We start from the raw sequence: 19,839 nt of genomic DNA on the forward strand, positions 1-19,839 counted from the left end.
GTAAAGCTGCAGATTAAATCCACATGAACACCTAGGCAGACTCTGTGCCTATGGAATACATAAAATGTCATTGAGAGCTCCCACAAAAGAAATTGCACTAGTTCTGATAGCTGTGGACATTGGAGGTAAGAACACATAAAAGTAGGACCAGATTAGAATGTAAGCTGCCCCCACAGCAAGTCCAGAGATCAGCATTGGAGGGTACCCTAGGGAGGTGAGGTGGCTTGTGACTTCTAGAGAGGGAAAGGACTCTGACAGCAGTAACTCAAGATAAACCTGTATTATTCTTATGTTTTGACTTGCTCTGGAGATTCTTTAGGCTTTTTTCTTTTTCCTTTTTTCCCCTCTTTGTAGTTGTTGATTGCATTGGCACTATGAAATCTAATGAAGCTTTTGAGCTTTTTCTTCTTTTCTCAGTCACATTTTTTTATTGCTCTTATAAAGTTCTGGTTCTACATTGGGCTTTTGCAGTTCTGTGGAGTTTTCATTTTGTTTTTCTTTTATCTTTTTCTACTTTAAATTTTAAATTTTAAACCTATTATTATTTTTCTATATTTATTCCTTTGTTTTCTTTTTCTACTGTTTCTTTCCCCTTGCAGTTAATCTTTAATGCATATAAATCTTCTTTATCTACCTCTGTTTAACTTTGCATATCTATTCTTTCTTTCTATACTTTCTTCCCTTTCATCTCAGCAAATTTGGTATTTTTTATTTTAATCACTTTATTCCTCAATATGAATCTTGCTCTAGTTTTGCTTTCTAGTTTCTGCATTAGTTTTGCTCCTGTAGAGATACTTTAGGTTTCCTTTGTTTGTGGGGTCAACTTAATGTACTTTATTTTTCTTGGACAGTTTTGATGTTCCTATGGATGTATCTGTATATGTGTATATTCAGTCACACTTTTTATTGTTGTTATACACCTCTGCCTCAAAGTTGGTATTTTGTTGCTCTGTTGGTATTTTGTTGCTCTGTAGAGTTTTTTTTTGTTTGTTTCCTTTTTATTCCCTTTTTTTCTGTTTTTTTAAAATTAGTTTATTTATCTATTTTTTAACTTTACAATATTGTATTTGTTTTGCCATACATTGACATAAATCCACCTTTTTTTATCTCTCTGTATGTATACTTTTCGGAGAAGGAAATGGCAACCCACTCCAGTACTCTTGCCGGGAACTCCCATGGACGGAGGAGCCTGGTAGGCTGCAGTCCATGGGGTCGCTAAGGGTCCGACATGACTGAGCGACTTCACTTTCACTTTTCACTTCCATGCACTGGAGAAGGAAATGGCAACCCACTCCAGTGTTCCTGCCTGGAGAATCCCAGGGACGGGGGAGCCTGGTGGGCTACCGTCTATGGGGTCGCACAGAGTCGGACACGACTGAAGTGACTTAGCAGTAGCAGCATGTATACTTTTAATCTAAAATTTTTTTTAAACCTATCATAATTTTCTACATTTATTCCTTTGTTTGACTTTCCTAGTTTTCTTTTCACCTTCAATCAGGATAGTCAGTTGGTTTGGACTACATGAGGTCCATAGGTCAGAAGAGACTGTGTTTTGGGGATAGGCTGGTGGCGTCAGAGGCGACGAGAGTGACGTTAAACCCCGTGACACCAGCTGGGTCGCCATTTTGCTGCCGCTAAGCGTGGCCGCGTGCCGATCTCTCCCGAGTTCTCAATTCGGAGTGCGTAACAGTTCTTTGGCAGCCTCGGAGGATTGCTTGGCAGCGGCAGCAGCCCAGGAAGCTGCTTGAACACAGTGAGCCTGCCTTTACAGCTATGCCCAAGAATAAAGGTAATGACTCGGTTTCCCAGAACCACGGTTTGCTCAGCCGCCACCGGTGGTAGCCCCTCCTTCTTGTGGTTGGCTGATATCTTTGAGCAGGACTGCACAGTCCACATAGGAGCTAGGAAGCTGCCCCTGCCTCCTCCCGCTCTGTTCACATAGCGGTATCCTTTTCTCTCTGTGTTTGTCAGTTTTACACAGAGGGTGAAATAGATTAGTTTTCCATTCATGCCAGGTTGAAGCTGAATACTTTGGCCGCCTCATGCGAAGAGTTGACTCATTGGAAAAGACCCTAATGCTGGGAAGGATTGGGGGCAGGAGGAGAAGGGGACGACAGAGGATGAGATGGTTGGATGGCATCACCGACTCGATGGACATGGGTTTGGGTAAACTCTGGGAGTTGGTGATGGACAGGGAGGCCTGGAGTTCTGCAGTTCATGAGGTCGCAAAGAGTCTGACAGGACTGAGTGACTGAACTGAACTGAACATGCCAGGTTAACTGCCAGCGCATTAGTAAACTGAGGAGAAGGCTACTTTTGGGCAGCCAAGGCTTCGCCTCTGTGGCCTTCATCCTTTCCCGGGACTCTCCCTTAGCTGTTGTTTACGACACACTGATTCTTTCTTTTGGGACCATTAAATATTTCTCCATACTTTACTTTGTGGACAGTTGACTACTGCTGAAAATACTGCTTCTTTGCAAACACGAAGGTAAAACACCGTTGCATGTTTAGGTTCATGTCTGCCAGTTTACTTTCTTCTTCTTCTTCTTCTTCTGCTGCTGCTGCTAAGTCACTCCAGTCGTGTCCGACTCTGTGCGACCCCATAGACGGCAGTCCACCAGGCTCCACCATCCCTGGTATTCTCCAGGCAAGAATACTGGAGTGGGTTGCCATTTCCTTCTCCAGTGCATGAAAGGGAAAAGGGAAAGTGAAGTCGCTCAGTCGTGTCGAACTCTTAGCGACCCCCTGGACTGTAGCCTACCAGGCTCCTCCGTCCATGGACTTTTCCAGGCAAGAGTACTGGAGTGGGGTGCCATTGCCTTCTCCTTACTTTCCTCTACCTGTCACAAACCTTAACCTTCTTTAGAAGGAAGCATATACCAACGTGTTCTGCCTTTTCTCATAAAATAGATGCTGGCACTATGTATTTCTACTTATCTTTATTCTGAGGCAGACAGTTCACAAATAATCAGATTTGACAATAACTCTACTTGTAACTTCCAACATCGTACTTGTAAGCTAACTGAAGCAGACCACTGGGACAGTCATTCCTTGAATTCTCCTTTTTACAGACCTCAATTCTTCTTGTGTCATGTTTAATGGCCTGTAATGCCTCCCAGAAAACTGTAACTGCAAGGAGTGAGAATACCTCCTTCAGAATAGCACCACATTTCACATTGCACAACAAATCTCTTCATTGTTCATTCCTGGCGCTTCATTTTAGCTCTCAAGCCTTACTTAACGTTTGCCATATTCGGTCACATTTCTTTACCTTTGAGTTCAGTGCTCTCTAGATTCCCCAGACCAACTGGCCCAGCCTTTCTCTAGCAAGCAAATGTTTTGCTGCTACTAGTCAGTGAAACTCTAGGAATGTCTTTTTCATAATGTGTTAGGTAAATTACAAACCACTTCTACTTGTTTTTTCTATTCTATTTAATTCACGTTTAGCTTACAAATAACTGTACATTGCCATGCATTCCTTGTTTCCTCTTCTGTTTCTAGGAATGAAGTTTCCTATGCCCACATTTGGTAGTGTATTCTAAAGAGAACAGGACTTTATGAATGCTGAATTGCTACAGCTTGGTGCTTAGTAGATGTTCAGTACATTTTTGTTAATGTTATCTTCCTAGGCTTCACTCCAGCCTTGGGTAACTCTGCTCTTCCTTCTGTGGAACTTTTATACTAGCTGCTACCTCTCATGCCAAACTGAAGACATTTCTACATATGATTTTTCAGTTTTCAGCCCTTTACAAATATATGGACTAGTCTTGGTTTATTAATTTGAAAATAAATTGTGGAAGAAAATGTATAGAATCCAGGTTTAATCGGAAAGCATGGATAATAACAAAATGCTAATGGCTGTCTCTGGTAATGGGTTATGTGGTTGATAATATACTTATCGGGTAAGGGATTTAGATGAAAGCCACTGACAATTTGTAACATGCGGCTAATCAGAAAGCAAATAACGTTAAATTGTAAATCTCTTTTTAGGTCTCTTAATTTAAATGGTAATTTGTTTGTTTCCCTGTGTTTTTATAAAGTTTAAAATCTTACGTTAGCTTGTGCAACAGTTGAGTTTGTAAACTATTATACAGATGCTTAGATGTCAATTTTTATTCACTCTTTAATCATTTAGGTAAAGGAGGCAGAAACAGAGGCAAGGGTAAGAAGGAGAATGAATATGAAAAACGAGACTTAGTCTTTAAGGAAGACGGACAAGGTAAGACTTCTTTAGTTATTTATACCTTTTCTAGTAATTGAATTTGAGTTTACTCTGAAACATACCTTAGTCATAATCCCGAGGAGTTGTCTCATATCTCCTTTTTTTTTTAATCTAAATGATTTCATTTGCTTATGTGTTTCTTTGTTTGTTTGTTTGGCTGTGCTGGGCCTTCATTACTGCACATGTGCTTTTCTCTAGTTGTGGGGAGTGGGGGCTGCTCTGTAGTTGAAGTGCATGGGCTTCTCGTTGGGGTGTTCTCTCCACTTGTGGAGCAGAGGCTCTAGGGAGACCAGGCTTCAGTAGCTGCAGTACATGGGCTCATCAACTGCAGCTGCCAGGCTGCAACTATTGAGAGCACAGCTATTGAGAGCACAAGCTCAATAGCTGTGGGCCAGGGGCTCAGTCGTTTGGGGGCATGTGGGTTCATCCTGGACCAGGGATCAATTGGCAGTGGATTCCCTACCACTGAGCCACCACAGAAGCCCCTCGTATCTCTAGCTTTTCCCCATTTACTGTGCCCTACGTTGCTGCATAATTTCTGTTTTAAGTAATTCAATTTACACTGTTTCTCATGCAGATTTAATGTGGCATTTCTGTAAAGAAAGTGTCCAGTTTTTATTCTGTGACAAAGCATGGCATGAGTGCAACTGAATTGTAGGGTTTAGAGCAGAGTAAGCCTGGCTGCCAACATCGAAAATTCCCTACTATTGTAATATTTTTCAGTAGACTCTGAGAAATCCATGCCAAGACCTCAGACCCTCAGTACTCCAATGTCCTTAGTGTATTTAATAAAGTAACTGAATAATTGACTGTCTCTTATTTAAGTAAGTTCAGGCTAAAAGAAGAGTAGAATAATTGACTGAAGCACTTACTTTCTTCCCTTTAATGGATAGCTAAGCCCACGGAGGAGTTGAAATATGAATACAACTCCCATATTTTTTTTAACTTAGACTCACTAATATTTAATGTTTTCTTCTTGTACTTTCTTTCTGTACATGAACATTTTCTTCCTAATATTTTAATCTTTCTTATAGGCAGATCTAGTTACATACAGTTACGGTCTTTAGCCCTAAATATCTCATCTCTTAAGAGTGAAGGCTTTCTCTTATGTAACTCCAGTAGCATGGTCACGAGAAATTTAACCTTACCATTGTATTGTCACCTAGTAAGTACTTTTTTCTAGCCCCGTTGCTTGCGCTTAGTCATGTCTGACTCTTTTGCGATCTCATGGACTGTAGCCCACCTGGTTCCTGTGTCCATGGAATTCTCCAGGCAAGAATACTGTAGTGTGTTGTCATTTGCTTCTCTATGGGATCATCCTTGCCCAGAAGTCTAGTGCGTGTCTCCTTTGTCTCTTGCATTTGCAGGTGGATTCTTCATTGTCGGAGCCAGCCGACGAGTCAACGTAGGCATGGACGCGGGATTCCTTGGCTAAGAAAAGAAACAGACACAGAGACACAGAGAGACACAGACACAGACACAGCGGGGCGTTGAGAGGATCACTGCAACCTGCAATGCCAGTGACACCTGTTTATTCTTACACACAGAATTATATACCCTTATACCAGGAAATTCTTATACAATACTATTATTAAAAATTACCTAAGTAACATGCATCAGAAATCACCTAAAAAACATAAATCTATTAACCAAACTCCCATGATTTTCCCATGATTGTGTTTCTCAGGACTTAGGTCATAAAAAGCCATTTGTCCTGTGTCAGATGTGCTCCAGAAAGCTGCAAGGAGTTTCCCTAGTAAACAATAAGAGGTGGCGGGACAGAGAACTATGTCTGGACTCGACCCTTGAGTTAACAAAGGCGGCCCCAGCTCTCAAAGCAGAGCCTGCGTGCCAGATTGCCCTGGAATTAACCCCTGAGTTAACAAGGCAGTTCTTCAAAGCACGTCCTGCTCGCAGGTTGCCCCCCGCACTTCATGGCTGACCACTGGGCAAACTTGTGTTTTGGAATACCCAGTAGCCATATGTGGGTGTTGAAATGAATTGAAGTTAACATATATTGTTCAGTTCACATGTAAACTTTTCTCTTAATGAAAATGCTATTCTCTGTTGTTGAGCTGGTGTGTAACTGCCATTCACATGTGTCCATTTGTTTCAGTAATTTCCAGCACTTCATAAAAAGCCACGTAATTATTCCTTCATAGTGGAAGTCACTAAACACACACACACACACACACACACACTCAGGCACAAACACAAATATTTTTATTAATTATTTGAAACATGGTGTGTGGCTAAAGATAATCTGGTCTTTGACCTTCGTATTTTTTCCTTACATTAGAAATTTGTTTTCAGGCCCAGGTTTTAAATTACAATTTTCTTTTCTTTGTTATTTTCTCCTGTGTAGCAGTCCTGAACAATAAGCTGGGTTCATGGCCTGTGAACCAAGGGACTCTCCATCATGTGAATCCCATTTACCCTTCAGGATAATGACAGATTAGGATCTCTTTGGTGGAGGTGTTGTTATTCAGTCGCTAAGCCATGTCTATGACTCTGTGGGAGCCCGTGAACTGCAGTACACCAGGATCCCCTGCCTTTCACTATCTCCTTGCATTTGCTTAGACTCATGTCTCTTGAATCCTGTGATACCATCCAACCATCTCATCTTCCGTTGTCCTCTTCTCTTGCCCTCCTGCTTTCCCAGCATTAGGGACTTCTCCTTGCTATCGACTCTTTGCATCAGGAGGCCAAACTATTGGAGCTTTGGCAGCAGTCCTTGCAGTGAATATTCAGCGTGATCTCCTTTGGGATTGACTGATTGGTTGGTCTCTTTCTGTCCAGGGGACACTCAAGAATCTTCTCCAGCACTATAGTTGAAAATCTTCAACTCTTCAGCGTTTAGCCTTCTTTACGGTCCCAACTGTGACATCCCTATGTGACTACTGGAAAAACTAGAGCTTTGACTATACAGACCTTTGTCAGCAAAGTGATATCTCTGCCATTTAACGTGTTGTCTAGAGTTGTCATAGCTTTTCTTCCAAGGAGCGGTTCAGTTCAGTTCAGTCACTCAGTCGTGCCTGGCTCTTTGCAACCCCATGGACTGCAGTGCGCCAGACCCCCCTGTCTATCACCAACTCTTGGAGTTCCACCAAACTGGCATCCATTGAGGTGGTGATGCCATCCAACCATCTCATCCTCTGTAATTCCCTTCTCTTCCTGCCCTCAATCATTTCCAGCATCAGGATCTTTTCCAGTGAGTCAGCTCTTCTCATCAGGTAACCAAAGTACTGGAGTTTCAGCTTCAACATCAGTCCTTCCAGTGAACACCCATGATTGATCTCCTTTCACATGGACTGATTGGATCTCCTTGCAGTCCAAGGGACTCTCAAGACTCTTCTCCAACAGCACAGTTCAAAAGCATCAATTCTTCGGCACTCAGCTTTCTTTACAGTCCAACTCTCACATCCATACATGACTACTGGAAAAACCATAGCCTTGACAAGATGAACTTTTGTTGGCAAAGTAATGGCTCTGCTTTTTAATATGCTGTCTAGGTTCATCATAACTTTCCATCCAACTAGTAAGTATCTTTTAATTTCATGGCTGCAGTCACCATCTGCAGTGATTTTGAAGCCCCCCAGAATAAAGTTAGCCTCTGTTTCCCCATCTATTTCCCATGAACTGATGGGACTGCATACCAGGATCTTGATTTACTGAATGTGGAGCTTAAACCAACTTTTTCATTCTCCTCTTTCATTTTCATCAAGATGATCTTTCACCAAGGTTGGTGTCATCTGTCTATCTGAGGATCTTGATATTTCTCCCGGCAATCTTGATTCCAGCTTGTGCTTCCTCCAGCCCGGCGTTTGTCATGATGTACTCTGCCTAGAAGTTAAATAAGCAGGGTAACAATATACACCCTTGATGTGCTTCTTTCCTATTTGGAACCAGTCTCTTGTTCCATGTCTAGTTATAACTGTTCCAGATGTAGTTGCTTCCTGACCTGCATACAGATTTCTCAAGAGGCGGGTCAGGTGGTCTGGTATTCCCATCTCTTTCAGAATTGTCCACACTTTATTGTGATCCACACCGTCAAAGGCTCTGGCATAGTCAATAAAGCATAAATAAATGTTTTTCTGGAAATCTCTTCCTTTTTCCGTGATCCAGTGGATGTTGGAAATTTGATCTCTGGTTCTTCTGCCTTTTCTAAAACCAGCTTGAACATCTGGAAGGTCATGGTTCATGTATTGCTGAAGCTTGGCTTGCAGAATTTGAGCATTACTTTGCTAGCGTGTGAGAGGGGTGCAATTGTGCAGTAGTTTGAGCATTCTTTGGCATTGCCTTTCTTTGGGATTGGAATGAAACTGACCTTTTCCAGTCCCGTGGCCACTGCTTAGTTCTCCAATTTTCTGCATATTGAGTGCAGCACTTTCACAGCATCATCTTTGAAGATCTGAAATTTTTCAGCTGAAATTCATCACCTCCACCGGCTTTGTTTGTAGTGATGCTTCCTAAGGCCCACTTGACTTCACATTCCAGGATGTCTGGCTCTATGTGATTAATCACTGCATAGTGATTATCTGGATCGTGAAGATCTTTTTTGTACAGTTCTTCTGTGTTTTCTGGCCACTTCTTCGTAATATCTTCTGCTTCTGTTAGGGCCATGCAATTTCTGCCCTTTCTTGAGCCCATTTTTGCATGCAATGTTCCCTTGCTATCTCTAATTTTCTTGAAGAAATTCTAGTCTTTCCCTTTCTATTATTTTCCTCTCTTTCTTTGCACTGATCACTAAGGAAGGCTTTCTTATCTCTCCTTGCTATTCTTTGGAACCCTGCATTCAAATGGGTATATATTTCCTTTTCTCCTTTGCTTTTCACTTCTCTTCTTTTCACAGCTATTTGTAAGGCCTCCTCAGACAGCCATTTTGCTTTTTTGCATTTCTTTTTCTTTGGGACGATCTTGATCCCTGTCTGCTGTACAGTGTCACGAACCTCCACCCATAGTTCATCAGGCACTCTGCCTATCAGATCTAGTCACTTAAATCTATTTCTCACTTCCACTGTAAAATCATCAGGGATTTGATTTATGTCATGCCTGAATGATCAAGGAGCAGGTGCCTTTGAATTTCGTGGCTGCAGTGGCTGTCACTTTGATGTTAGTCCTTAGTAAAAAATTTAGTAATGTACACGCTTTATATTAACTACCTGTTTCTTTCTCTTTATTCTGATGCCTGCTTTTGTCTTTTAAATCAAGAAGACATCATCCCATACTAGCTAATGATTTTGTCATTGTTTTCAAATGACAGTAGAATCAGGTGGCCTCTACTATTCTTAGATATAATTGTATTTAAACATTTGACACTTTACCTTAAGATACCATTTTAAGAACTTGAGAATAAGCATCAACGTGTTCTCAAGCAAAAGTTTGTTAATGATCAACCTGCTGTTGATTATCGGTAGAGTTAATGAGGGAAAGGAGAGTCGAGGTTTGGCGAATACTCAGCCTGAGAGGTTGCTAAGTCAGCCTTTAGGGTGCAGTCTGAAATGAGCCGCTTTGATGTCCAAAGGTAGAGCATGCAGTCATGAAGAGCACGACTGAACTGATTTTCTCAAATTAGTAGATGACTTAAATATTCAAAGTAGCAGGTAGCTTTTTGTGTTACTAACATTTCTAATTTTGGATTAACTGCTTCACTTTTGTCGACTTTTCCTTGCTCTGAAAACATGAGGGTAAATGCATTAAGTGTAGCTGGAAGAGACTATAGACATTGTTTGGCAGATTAAGAGTTCTCTCATTTTTGTGGATAAAATTAATATAGGTCACCTTGAGACAGCTCTCCTTTGTTATAATATTTGAACATTTTGTTCTTTTTTAAATCATGGTTGGTGTGGTCTAAATTTGGCAATAAAAGTGAAGTTACCAACCTAACAACAAGTGTTACATTTTTTAAAAAAATTGAACAGTATTTTACAGTTCTCTTTTGTTTTGTTTTTTTTTCTTTTTTGCCCCTTCCTAAGAATATGCCCAGGTAACCAAAATGTTGGGAAATGCACGATTGGAAGCAATGTGTTTTGATGGTATGACAAGGATATGTCATATCCGAGGCAGCTTGAGAAAAAGGGTGAGTGTGGAGATATATTTTCCTTTAATACAAAACTTACCTTTAAAAAATTTAGCTGTGCTTCCAAGTGACTGACTTTGGTGAATTCTTCAAGACTTCAAAAATAGTGAGTTATATGACAATAGAAACACATAAAATTAGAAAATCCTCGATAACTTTCATCAGAGGATTTAGATTTAGAAAGAATGATTTGTGACACCTAGGCTGGATTTCGGCCAGAAATGTTTGCTCTTGAAGAAACAGACACATTCCGTGTATGAAACAAATGACCTAGACTCTTAACAAAAATATTAACCCATGAGAGAAAGAAAGAAAAATAAAACACCTGAAAATTATTTTTAAGACAAAAGGAGTCTAATTGCTAATTAAATCCAGTGTATGGTCCCGGGTAAGACTTTGCTTTGTGGGAACAGCTGTACGTGGTGTTAGGAACATTTGAAATGGGACCATCTTATTTAATAATTTTGGCACACTGATTGATCATATTGTTTAAAAGTTCCTTCAACCCTAATTTTTTGGATTAAAAAACAGTTTTGTTCTCTTGAGTCATTCTTTTCCAGTTAGTGGTTTGGGGGCCTAAATTGATGTCCGATGGTAACTAGATGGCTATATTTGGGTCGATGAGTTATTTTCATTTGTTTAAAATAACTAAAGATGTCCAAAGTGATTTGTGAATAAAAGTAATTCACGTGGCAAAGAACTATGCTTTTGTAAACTTAAAGGCTTATTTGAAGTAAAATTATTATCTATTTTAATATCCTAAATTAGAAATCTTGATCCAAACTGAACTGCCTATCTTTAGTTTTTATTTAATAGTTACTTAATAACTCTCTGTAACTAGACTTTGTCTCATAGGCACGAGCACACACACAGATCACACACACATACATGCACGTGTACACATGACACACACACACCACAAACACACACACACACACGCACACACACACTCATCTGTCGTTTTGCCCTAATTTTTCGTAGGTCCTTTTCACACACTGAGTGAATTGTATCTTTTGTATTATGTTAAGTATGGCTTAACATCACACACTATTTTTTGTTTGCATTTTAAGTATAATATACTGTGAGTTTTCTTTTATAGGTTTGGATAAATACTTCAGATATTATATTGGTTGGTCTTCGAGACTATCAGGTAACAATTACACCTAAATTTATAATGTTCTTGAATTTAGAAATCATTAACATCAGTATTTAGATGATGCAATAAAATGCATTTGATCTGTTCCAGCCAGTTATGATTCTCATCCTTCTGGCAATAAAATTTGTTACGATCCATGAGGTATAAGATGATAGAATTCTGGCTGACTGACGGCATATGACTGACGGTTTTGTGGGAAGACTGGTTGTTTCCTTTTTTATTGTAAATATGCTATGCAATAAGTATTTTCTTATAATTTTGGATAAATACTGCAACTCATCACTCTGTCCTCCTTTAAAGCGCACATGTAGTCAAGGCTGTGTGCTAGGTTTTCTGGAATTTTGCCACAGGCTGACGTTTTCAGTGTTTTGTAGTAAAATGAGAAGATATCTTTCTATCTTGTGACATATATTTCACAGAACTAGATTATTCATTTTCCTTCCATTTTTCTTTTCTGTAAATTTTGACAACACTGCAGCTTGTAGGATCTTAGATCCCCAGTCAGGGATTGAATGCAGAATACTGCTGAGAAAGTCCTGAGTCCTAATCATGGGACCACCAGAAGACTCCCCCCCCGTTTTGCCTTTTAAATATTTTGGTAAAATGACCTTTGCTGAAATAAGAACAGTAGCATATGACAGTGATTTTCGTTAGTATTCTCACTCATCAAAAGAAAAATTTAGTAATTTTATATTGGGTTGTCAGTTCCAATTTTTAAATTTCAAGGTCTCAGATCTAAGTTTGAAAAACCACTGCTGTAGATGATGCAATTAATTCAGGCAAAACCTGTAATCTCCAAAAAGGGTGTTTGAGGCTTATAGGAGAAAGGTAAGACATAGACTAGGTTGTTTAGCGTCTATGTTATAAATCTGATATGAATACTTAGAAAACTACTTGGTAGTTGCCCCCTACGACCTTAATGTTTGGACTATAACTTGTGAGACAGAAATTCTTTTGATTTCTGTGTCAAACCCATCCCTTGGGCTAAATTAGATTTTGAGTGAAACAACTGCTCAGTCGCTCTCTATTCGATTATCAGGTCATGTTTTCTGTAAATACTTAAGACATTCTGATTTGTAAAGTTTCAGTCTTCTGTTTCCTTGTCAATTTTTTGGTGTGATTGTTCTATTAGTGACTAAAAGAGACATTTTGAAGTCAGCTACTTCACTTTTCATCTGCACTAGTTTTCTCTTAAAGAATCTGTATGTCTTGATTCTCTAGTGAAATATTCTTGACAATTAAAAACATTATGCACGTTGTTTCTTGTCTTCTTTTTACGTATACTACCTGAGGTGAAGTCTCTGTTAAGTGCAGCTTCTAGGCTTTCTCAGCCATGCTTTGGATTGACTGCTAATTTTCTGGTATGTGACAAAACACCTTTTCCTTTTTCTTTGTGTGTCTTGTGTTTGTTGTTATTTTTGTTGTTGTTGAAAACTAGAAAATGCAAATATAACGTGGTGAACTGGGAGATCAGATTTCTTCCCCCAGGGCTTTTATCTTGCCATTGTTTGTTGAGTGATTTCTGAAACAGATTGTGTATGGCATGTATCTTTTCCTTCATGTGGCCGCTGAATGCTTGTTTATAACGTTGCACACAGCCCATGTTTGAGGTTTCATTAAAAGCCAGCAGTCCTCTCAGCCTCTGCTTTTAGGCTCTGTGCATGCTGGGGCATACCTTTGATACTCATCCAGGCAACTGATAGTTCTGAGTCATCATTTCGGGCTTGTGCAGAAACTCCAGGTCACTCAAAGCTGAGAGACTAGGAGCATCCCTCAACTTTGATGAGTTTGGGTTCAGTCCCGATTCCACATATAAATGAGGTCCTACAGTGTTTGCCTTCTCTGTGTGACTTGTTTCTCTTAGCACACTGTCCTCCAGGTTCATCTCTGTTCTTGCAAATGGCAATATATATCTACGTTGGATGTTAATCCTTTAGTGGTCTTATCATTTGCAAATATTTTTACTGATCTAGTACACTGTCTTTTTTATGTTGTTGTTGATGATTTCCATTTCTGTGCAAAAGTGATTTAATGTGAAGTACTTCCACTTACTAGGTTTTGCTTGTGTGGCTTATGGGTTTGGTGTCCTATACCAAAAACAAAGAACAAGAGCGGCATTTGGTAGTTTTACACTGTGTTCTCTTGTGGTAGTTTTATGGTTTCAAGCCTGGGTTTAAATCTCTTCAGGGTTATTTTAGGTGGTTTGTGGTGTAAGATAGCGGTCCACTTTTATGTTAAGTATTGTTTTCCTAGACCTGGTTATTAGAGAGGATGTCTTTTCTACACAGTTATCTTGCTTCCCTTCATAAGTATTCGTTGACTGTCTTTGAAAAATTTTGTTTCTGAGTGCTCAGTTTTGTTCTAGGAGTCCGCCTACTGGTGGAATGCCAGTGCCATATTGTTTGGACAGTTGTGTTTGAAAAGCAGGAAGTGTGTGTCCTCCAGCTTTATTCTTCCTCAAGATTGCTTTGGCGGTTAGGATTCTTTGAGGTTCCATATAACTTTGTCTGTGAAAAAAACTGCTACTTAAATTTGTATAGGAATTACATGCAATCTGTACATTACTTTGGGTAATGTGGACACATTACTATTATAACTGATTTTTGTATGTTGATTTTATATCCTGAAACTTTACTGTATTTTTTTCCTTTGTATGTTTTTGTGATCTAGATCATCCATTTATAACCTTTCCATTTTTCATGCTTGATGACTAAAAACATAGAATCTGTCTGTAAAAGTGTATCATTTTCATGTCCATTTATTTTCATTTAACTACATATAACCCCGCAAATGGATTGAAGAATTCTAAGTTCCCAGTTTAATTCTTTGTTGCAATGGCAGTGTAACCACAGTTATATCAATCCATTAAGGGGTTAAAATACTAACTTTAAAGTGGATAGCCAGAAACAGCTCTTCTGATTTTTAATCTGTTGCAGATAATTACAAACCCTTGCTAGTCAAATCATAATGTAAAGAAAATAGCATCACCACTCTGTGGAAGTGTATTAGCAGGTTATTAGCTAATCTTGGGAAAAGGCGATGGCACCCCACTCCAGCACTCTTGCCTGGAAAATCCCATGGACGGAGGAGCCTGGTAGGCTACAGTCCATGGGGTCGCTAAGAGTCGGACACGACTGAGCGACTTCACTTTCACTTTTCCCTTTCATGCACTGGAGAAAGAAATGGCAACCCACTCCAGCATTCTTGCCTGGAGAATCCTAGGGACGGCAGAGCCTGGTGAGCTGCCGTCTATGGGGTCGCACAGAGTCGGACACGACTGAAGCGACTTAGCATAGCATAGCATTGCTAATCTTGTCCCTACTGAGTTGCACTCAGAGTTTGAACACAATACCTACGTGTTTTTTGTGCACATTATAGTTTGAGAAGTGTTGGTGTGTATTACACTGCAGTTTTATGACTGTGATATTTTCAGTTGCCTTTCTTTAGGTCTTTTCTAGGTTAATTGTAAGCGCTCAGAATTGTTTGTTCTGTCAGTGTCTCAGCTTCTTTAAAATGGAGAAAAGTGAACATTTTAGGGCAGTACTTCTCAGGCATATTTGCATCAGAAACACCCAGAAGAGCTTTATAAACATGCAAGGACTTCACTTCAGGCCTGTCAGGTTTTAGGAAGATATAGGTATCTTTTTAAAGCACCGCAAACAATTCGAATCAGTAAGATACTCTAAGAACTGTGGGTTGTAGAAAGGTTTCTTTTGGGTAAAATACCACTTTCAGTTTGAACTACAGTGTTAGAGTGTGGACAAGGACCACATTTCAAAACCACCACACACACACACACCCCTTTCCTTTTCTTTCTTTGATTCAATGCATTGTATGCATCATTTTCCTTGTCTATACTTCATTTGGTCATGCATGCAAACTTTGTCGTGTGAATTTGTGTGTGTGTGTGTGTGTGTGTCTGTGCTGCTCATAGAAGGAAGGTGAGAGAATAGTGAGGTTTTACATAATTGTGTTTAATTTGAAAGTAATTTAGGAGACAACTGATGATTCTTTGTATAACCACTTTTCATCCTTCCTTGTTTTTCTCCAAGGATAACAAAGCTGATGTAATTTTAAAGTACAATGCAGATGAAGCTAGAAGTCTGAAGGCTTATGGAGAGCTTCCAGAATATGGTAGTTAATGTCAAAGTTATTACATTTCCCTGTCTTCTTATAGTATTTGCTACTTAGTGTTTAGGTGAAGCAGTTGTTTCTGCTCTTGTTCTTTCTCTCTCTTTTATGTATTTTTGCATATATACTTCAATTCGCTTTAAGAATGTATGAAATACTTCAGTGTATTAACAACTTAGTAATGGATTCTCTTCCTAATATATGCTGTTTTGGTGGGGAATTAAAAAGTTTACAGACTGTAGCCTGATACGTAACAATTGTTCAAGGAATGCCTCTTTTAAACAATTCTTAAGAGATTATACCTGGTTTCAGCTAATCGAGGACAACAGTTATGGTACTGGTATTGATCTTTATGGAGGAGTATTCAGGTTTTCTTAGTACATAAAGTACTGTTGTGGCATTTTGTGGAGAGTGTTCTTAAAAGATATCCCTTTTGTTTCTTAAAGACAAAAGTATTCTATTCTTCCTCTAGTGAGCTTGGAAAGATTAAAATAAGTTTCTAGTAACAAAAAAGAGGAAGTGTACTAAACTCACATTGTGAACATGATAGCAACTTTATTTATTCAGTTACAGTGCATTTTATTATAAAGGTATGCGTTTTTTAGTAAGAATGAAAATTCTGATGACATATAGGCCATTTAAAAAAGACTAAGATAATTGGGAATCAGATCAACATTTACTTGGCAGTGAACTTCTTTTAGTTGTTTCATTCTGAGTTTGTTCTCTGTGATATGTTTGCAGTTAGGCAGATTTTTCTTGGAATGGAACTGTTGAATCGATGATTGATTACAAGCAGTTTCTTGTACAGTTCAGTGTTTTAGTATTAATCCAGTATTATTTCTTTAAGTAGGCAACTAATCTAGTAACATCTTGATTTTATATTTTTAAGAGTATGCTCTTACTGTGTTTTTAGCAGAACTTAGTGAAACAGATGAAACAAATTCCTTTGATCCTGAAGATGATGATGAAATCCAGTTTAAGGACCCTGCAGATGAGGTTGAAGACATTGAGGTGTAAGTCCAGGCTGAACCATGTGTGTGTGTGCTTTTTATTGTTTGGTACATGAAAGTAGTCAGACCTTTCACCATCTTTGGGCTCAGAAGGAGGAACACTTGAATTGAATATATATTGAGGCTCATGTATCCGTGAATTTGAATAGCCATTAATATTCATAAGACAGCATGACAACCTTTTTAATTTTTCAAAAACTTTATAATTCTTGGGATCTCCTTGTTTGTTTGATTTATGTCAACTGGGTCTGACAGTGGGCACTCCTTGTCTTTATTAGGTAAGGGGGTCTACAGTGATAGTAGTAAGAAGTTTAGCAGACAGGTTTAAAATGTATCATCTCCCAAGGCTGGTACGTTAAAAGAAGTAAAGCATGTTGCAGCCACCTTGCAGAAGCATTGGAATTTCAGTGTACTCCAAAGCATTCTTAAAATGAAGGCCTGTTTTGTTGCCCATGTATTTAGAGGTTACATTAATTGTCCTGTATCACTCTAGAAAAAACTTTTGGTTTGAAGTTTGTGGGAAATGGTTGTTAATCTTGGTTAGGAAATAGTGATGATAAGACTTTTAAATGCCTCACGGTTCTTTTTTTTTAAATTAGTTTATTTATCTATTTTTAAACTTTACAATATTGTATTTGTTTTGCCATACATTGACATGAATCCACCAAGGGTGTACATGTGTTCCCCTTCCAGACACCCCCTCCCACGCTCCCTCCCCATCCCATCCCTCCAGGTCATCCCAGTGCACCAGCCCTGAGCACCCCATATCATGCATCGAACCTGGACTGGTGATTCATTTCATATATGATAATTTACAATCTTCAATGCTGCTATGAATGTTTTTAAGTACAAATTTTATTGATTTGTGTCTCTTGACTTTTTAGACAGGCATATCAAGTAACTGGAATGACAATATGGCTTATACTCTTGTAAGGCGTGTTAGACTTCTTCATCTTCTTCTTTCGGTACTTCTGTAGTAAAAATGTACTGTAGAAGACAGAAATGCAAAATCAAAAATGAGTGTTTGATTGAATACTAAGGTAGAAGTTTAGAATTCCAGGAGCAGATTTTAGGAAGTCTAAATTGAATCAATGACTTAGAACACAGATTTCAAGATCTTTCAGTCACCAACATCCTTATTAAGAGCATTTTCAGACACTCAGAGAAATTGAATTTTAAGTGGAAGTGAGCAATCACATATTCACCAAGATTACACAGTTTACAATTTTATACTCAGTCTCTCACATCTATCCTGTTCATCCCAGTCCGTATTATACTTTGATGGATTTCCAAATCATTTAGGAAATGAAACCAAGGCACTACCCTGGTGTGCTAGTATTTTAAGATTCTCAGCGTCCACTGTAGGGGTCACGAGTTCAATTCCTGGTCTGAAAAGGATGATCTGCATCCTGTGCGACATGGCCACAAATAACATTTAACACCCAAACTGCTTAAGATTATTCACACCGTGAATTAGAACAGCTGGTTATGTACCAATAGTGGAGAATTTATTTCTTTCTTTTACCCTATTTTTATAGATCTTTAAACATATGACAATACTCCATTGAAGCGAAGGTGAAGTCACTCAATCATGTCTGACTCGTTCTGACCCCGTGGACTGTAGCCTACCAGGCTCCTCTGTCTGTGGGGGTTCTCCAGGCAAAAACAGTGGAGTGGATTGCTATTTCCTTCTCCAGGGGATCTTCCCAACCCAGGCAGACCTTTTACCCTCTGAGCCACCAGGGAAGCCCGATACTCTACTGATGTTGCATGCTTTTAAAGCACACCAGAAACAGGAAATTAAAAAGGAGTAGAAAAATATTGTTGCAATATCATTAAATATTTTTAAAAATTTTCTCTTCCAGTTTTGCTACCACTTATCAGAGGCTCGAAAATTTTACATCAGTTTTTATTTTATATATTTATGATGCCTCTGTCATCATCTTTTATGTATTTGGAGTTATGAATTTTGTAAATGCTAAAATGAACATCTTAAAGATTTCAGTTAAACCGTGGTTAAAAATGAAAAGGCAGTTTTATTTGAAAAAGTGGACCCCGGGTTTTATGATTCAGTGTAAATCAGAAAGTAAAACACAATTATATACTAAGAAAGAATCCAGTAATGAAATGTCTTTTAAGTAGATGTCTTTTTAATGATATCTTTGTAGTATCTAGATGGTTTGTAATGCTGACCACAGATTTCTTAGAAATGCTGTCCTCTCTCTAATGTTTTGCTCAGTTTTGCCAGAGATTCCTTGTGGCTAAATTAATACTGAGGAGGTACAGTTGACAGTTATTTTCTGTGGTAAGAATGTAAAATGAACCAGTTATGTAGTATGTTATTCGAGACCGGAAGGTTGTCACGGCTGAGCTGGGGTTGAAGGCAAGGGATCTAACCAAAGGGAAGACTTGAATACCAAGCCACACAGAGTTAAGCTTTTCCTTAGAAGGAAAAGAGAACAGGTTTCTGGAGCTGTGACTAAGCAGGTCAGTTGGGGAAAAGACTAAAGGCAACCGTAAGTGAAAGAGTTTGTCTTATATTGGAAATTTTGTTTAGGTTTATGTGTTTTATGTCAGAATCGCAGTTCTTGCCACAGTCAGATATCCTGGTGATTACTAGAGTGTCACGCCTGTGATCAGATTGAGTCACAAGCATTGGATTTAGTACCATCCTTCTCTCTTTGGGAGGCGAAAAGATTCTAACCTGCCATTAAGATGAGTGAGTTAATTTAAAACATTGAAAAAATAATAGCTTGCGTAACATGATGTTCTCATTGAGATCATAGAGATTCACTGAAAACACATAGGAATTGAGAAAACAATCTGGTTGTTGTTCTTAACTTTAGTTCAAAAGGAATAATTTTCTAAGTAGTGTAAGAAGATCCTTTAAGCATTATTACAAGAATTATTTTTTCTGTAGATCTGATGTTCTTTTCACTTACAGATCTGAATTGAATTCAGAAGTCTGAGGAACATGCTACAGCTTGAATTTTGGTCATCACCTGCCGAGAAGAATAAAATTCAGTATGAGTGTAGTTTAAAGCACACTGTGCCTTAAATAAACTATGGTTTATTTTCATTGTTTTATTTCTTTATTTTTTATTAAATTAGTTTCTTTATTATTTAACTTTACAATATTGTATTTGTTTTCCATACATTGACTTGAATCCACCGTGGGTGTACATGTGTTTTCCTTCCAGGACCCCCCTCTGACCTCCGTCCCCACCCCATCCCTCCGGGT

General features: G+C 38.8%; 1 protein-coding gene across 3 annotated transcripts; it reads left to right on the top strand.

Annotated features, from left to right (window-relative positions):
• Positions 1–1,619: 1,619 nt before the first annotated feature.
• Positions 1,620–19,677, top strand: LOC145537533 (eukaryotic translation initiation factor 1A, X-chromosomal-like). 3 transcript variants are annotated; one of them, XM_081568232.1, is made up of 7 exons: positions 1,620–1,789; positions 4,136–4,219; positions 10,198–10,301; positions 11,401–11,451; positions 15,510–15,591; positions 16,505–16,601; positions 19,543–19,677. In XM_081568232.1, exons 1-7 carry the CDS (start codon positions 1,774–1,776, stop codon positions 19,565–19,567), a joined length of 459 nt encoding a protein of 152 aa, XP_081424358.1. In that variant the 5' UTR covers positions 1,620–1,773; the 3' UTR covers positions 19,568–19,677. The 3 variants fall into 3 exon arrangements, with proteins under 3 accessions (XP_081424358.1, XP_081424357.1, XP_081424359.1); XM_081568231.1 differs by having other exon boundaries at positions 1,715–1,789; positions 16,502–16,601; XM_081568233.1 differs by lacking the exon at positions 11,401–11,451 and having other exon boundaries at positions 1,715–1,789; positions 16,502–16,601.
• The last annotated feature ends 162 nt before the right edge of the window (positions 19,678–19,839 follow it).

Source organism: Giraffa tippelskirchi, chromosome Y, assembly GCF_054371585.1.
Source record: "Giraffa tippelskirchi isolate mGirTip1 chromosome Y, T2T-mGirTip1v1.2.pri, whole genome shotgun sequence".
Lineage (NCBI taxonomy): Eukaryota > Metazoa > Chordata > Mammalia > Artiodactyla > Giraffidae > Giraffa > Giraffa tippelskirchi.

Coding starts and splice junctions, on each gene's coding strand:
- LOC145537533 (XM_081568231.1), top strand. Junction 4,220..10,197: donor CTTTAAGGAAGACGGACAAG/GTAAGACTTCTT, acceptor CCCCTTCCTAAG/AATATGCCCAGGTAACCAAA. Junction 10,302..11,400: donor GAGGCAGCTTGAGAAAAAGG/GTGAGTGTGGAG, acceptor TTTCTTTTATAG/GTTTGGATAAATACTTCAGA.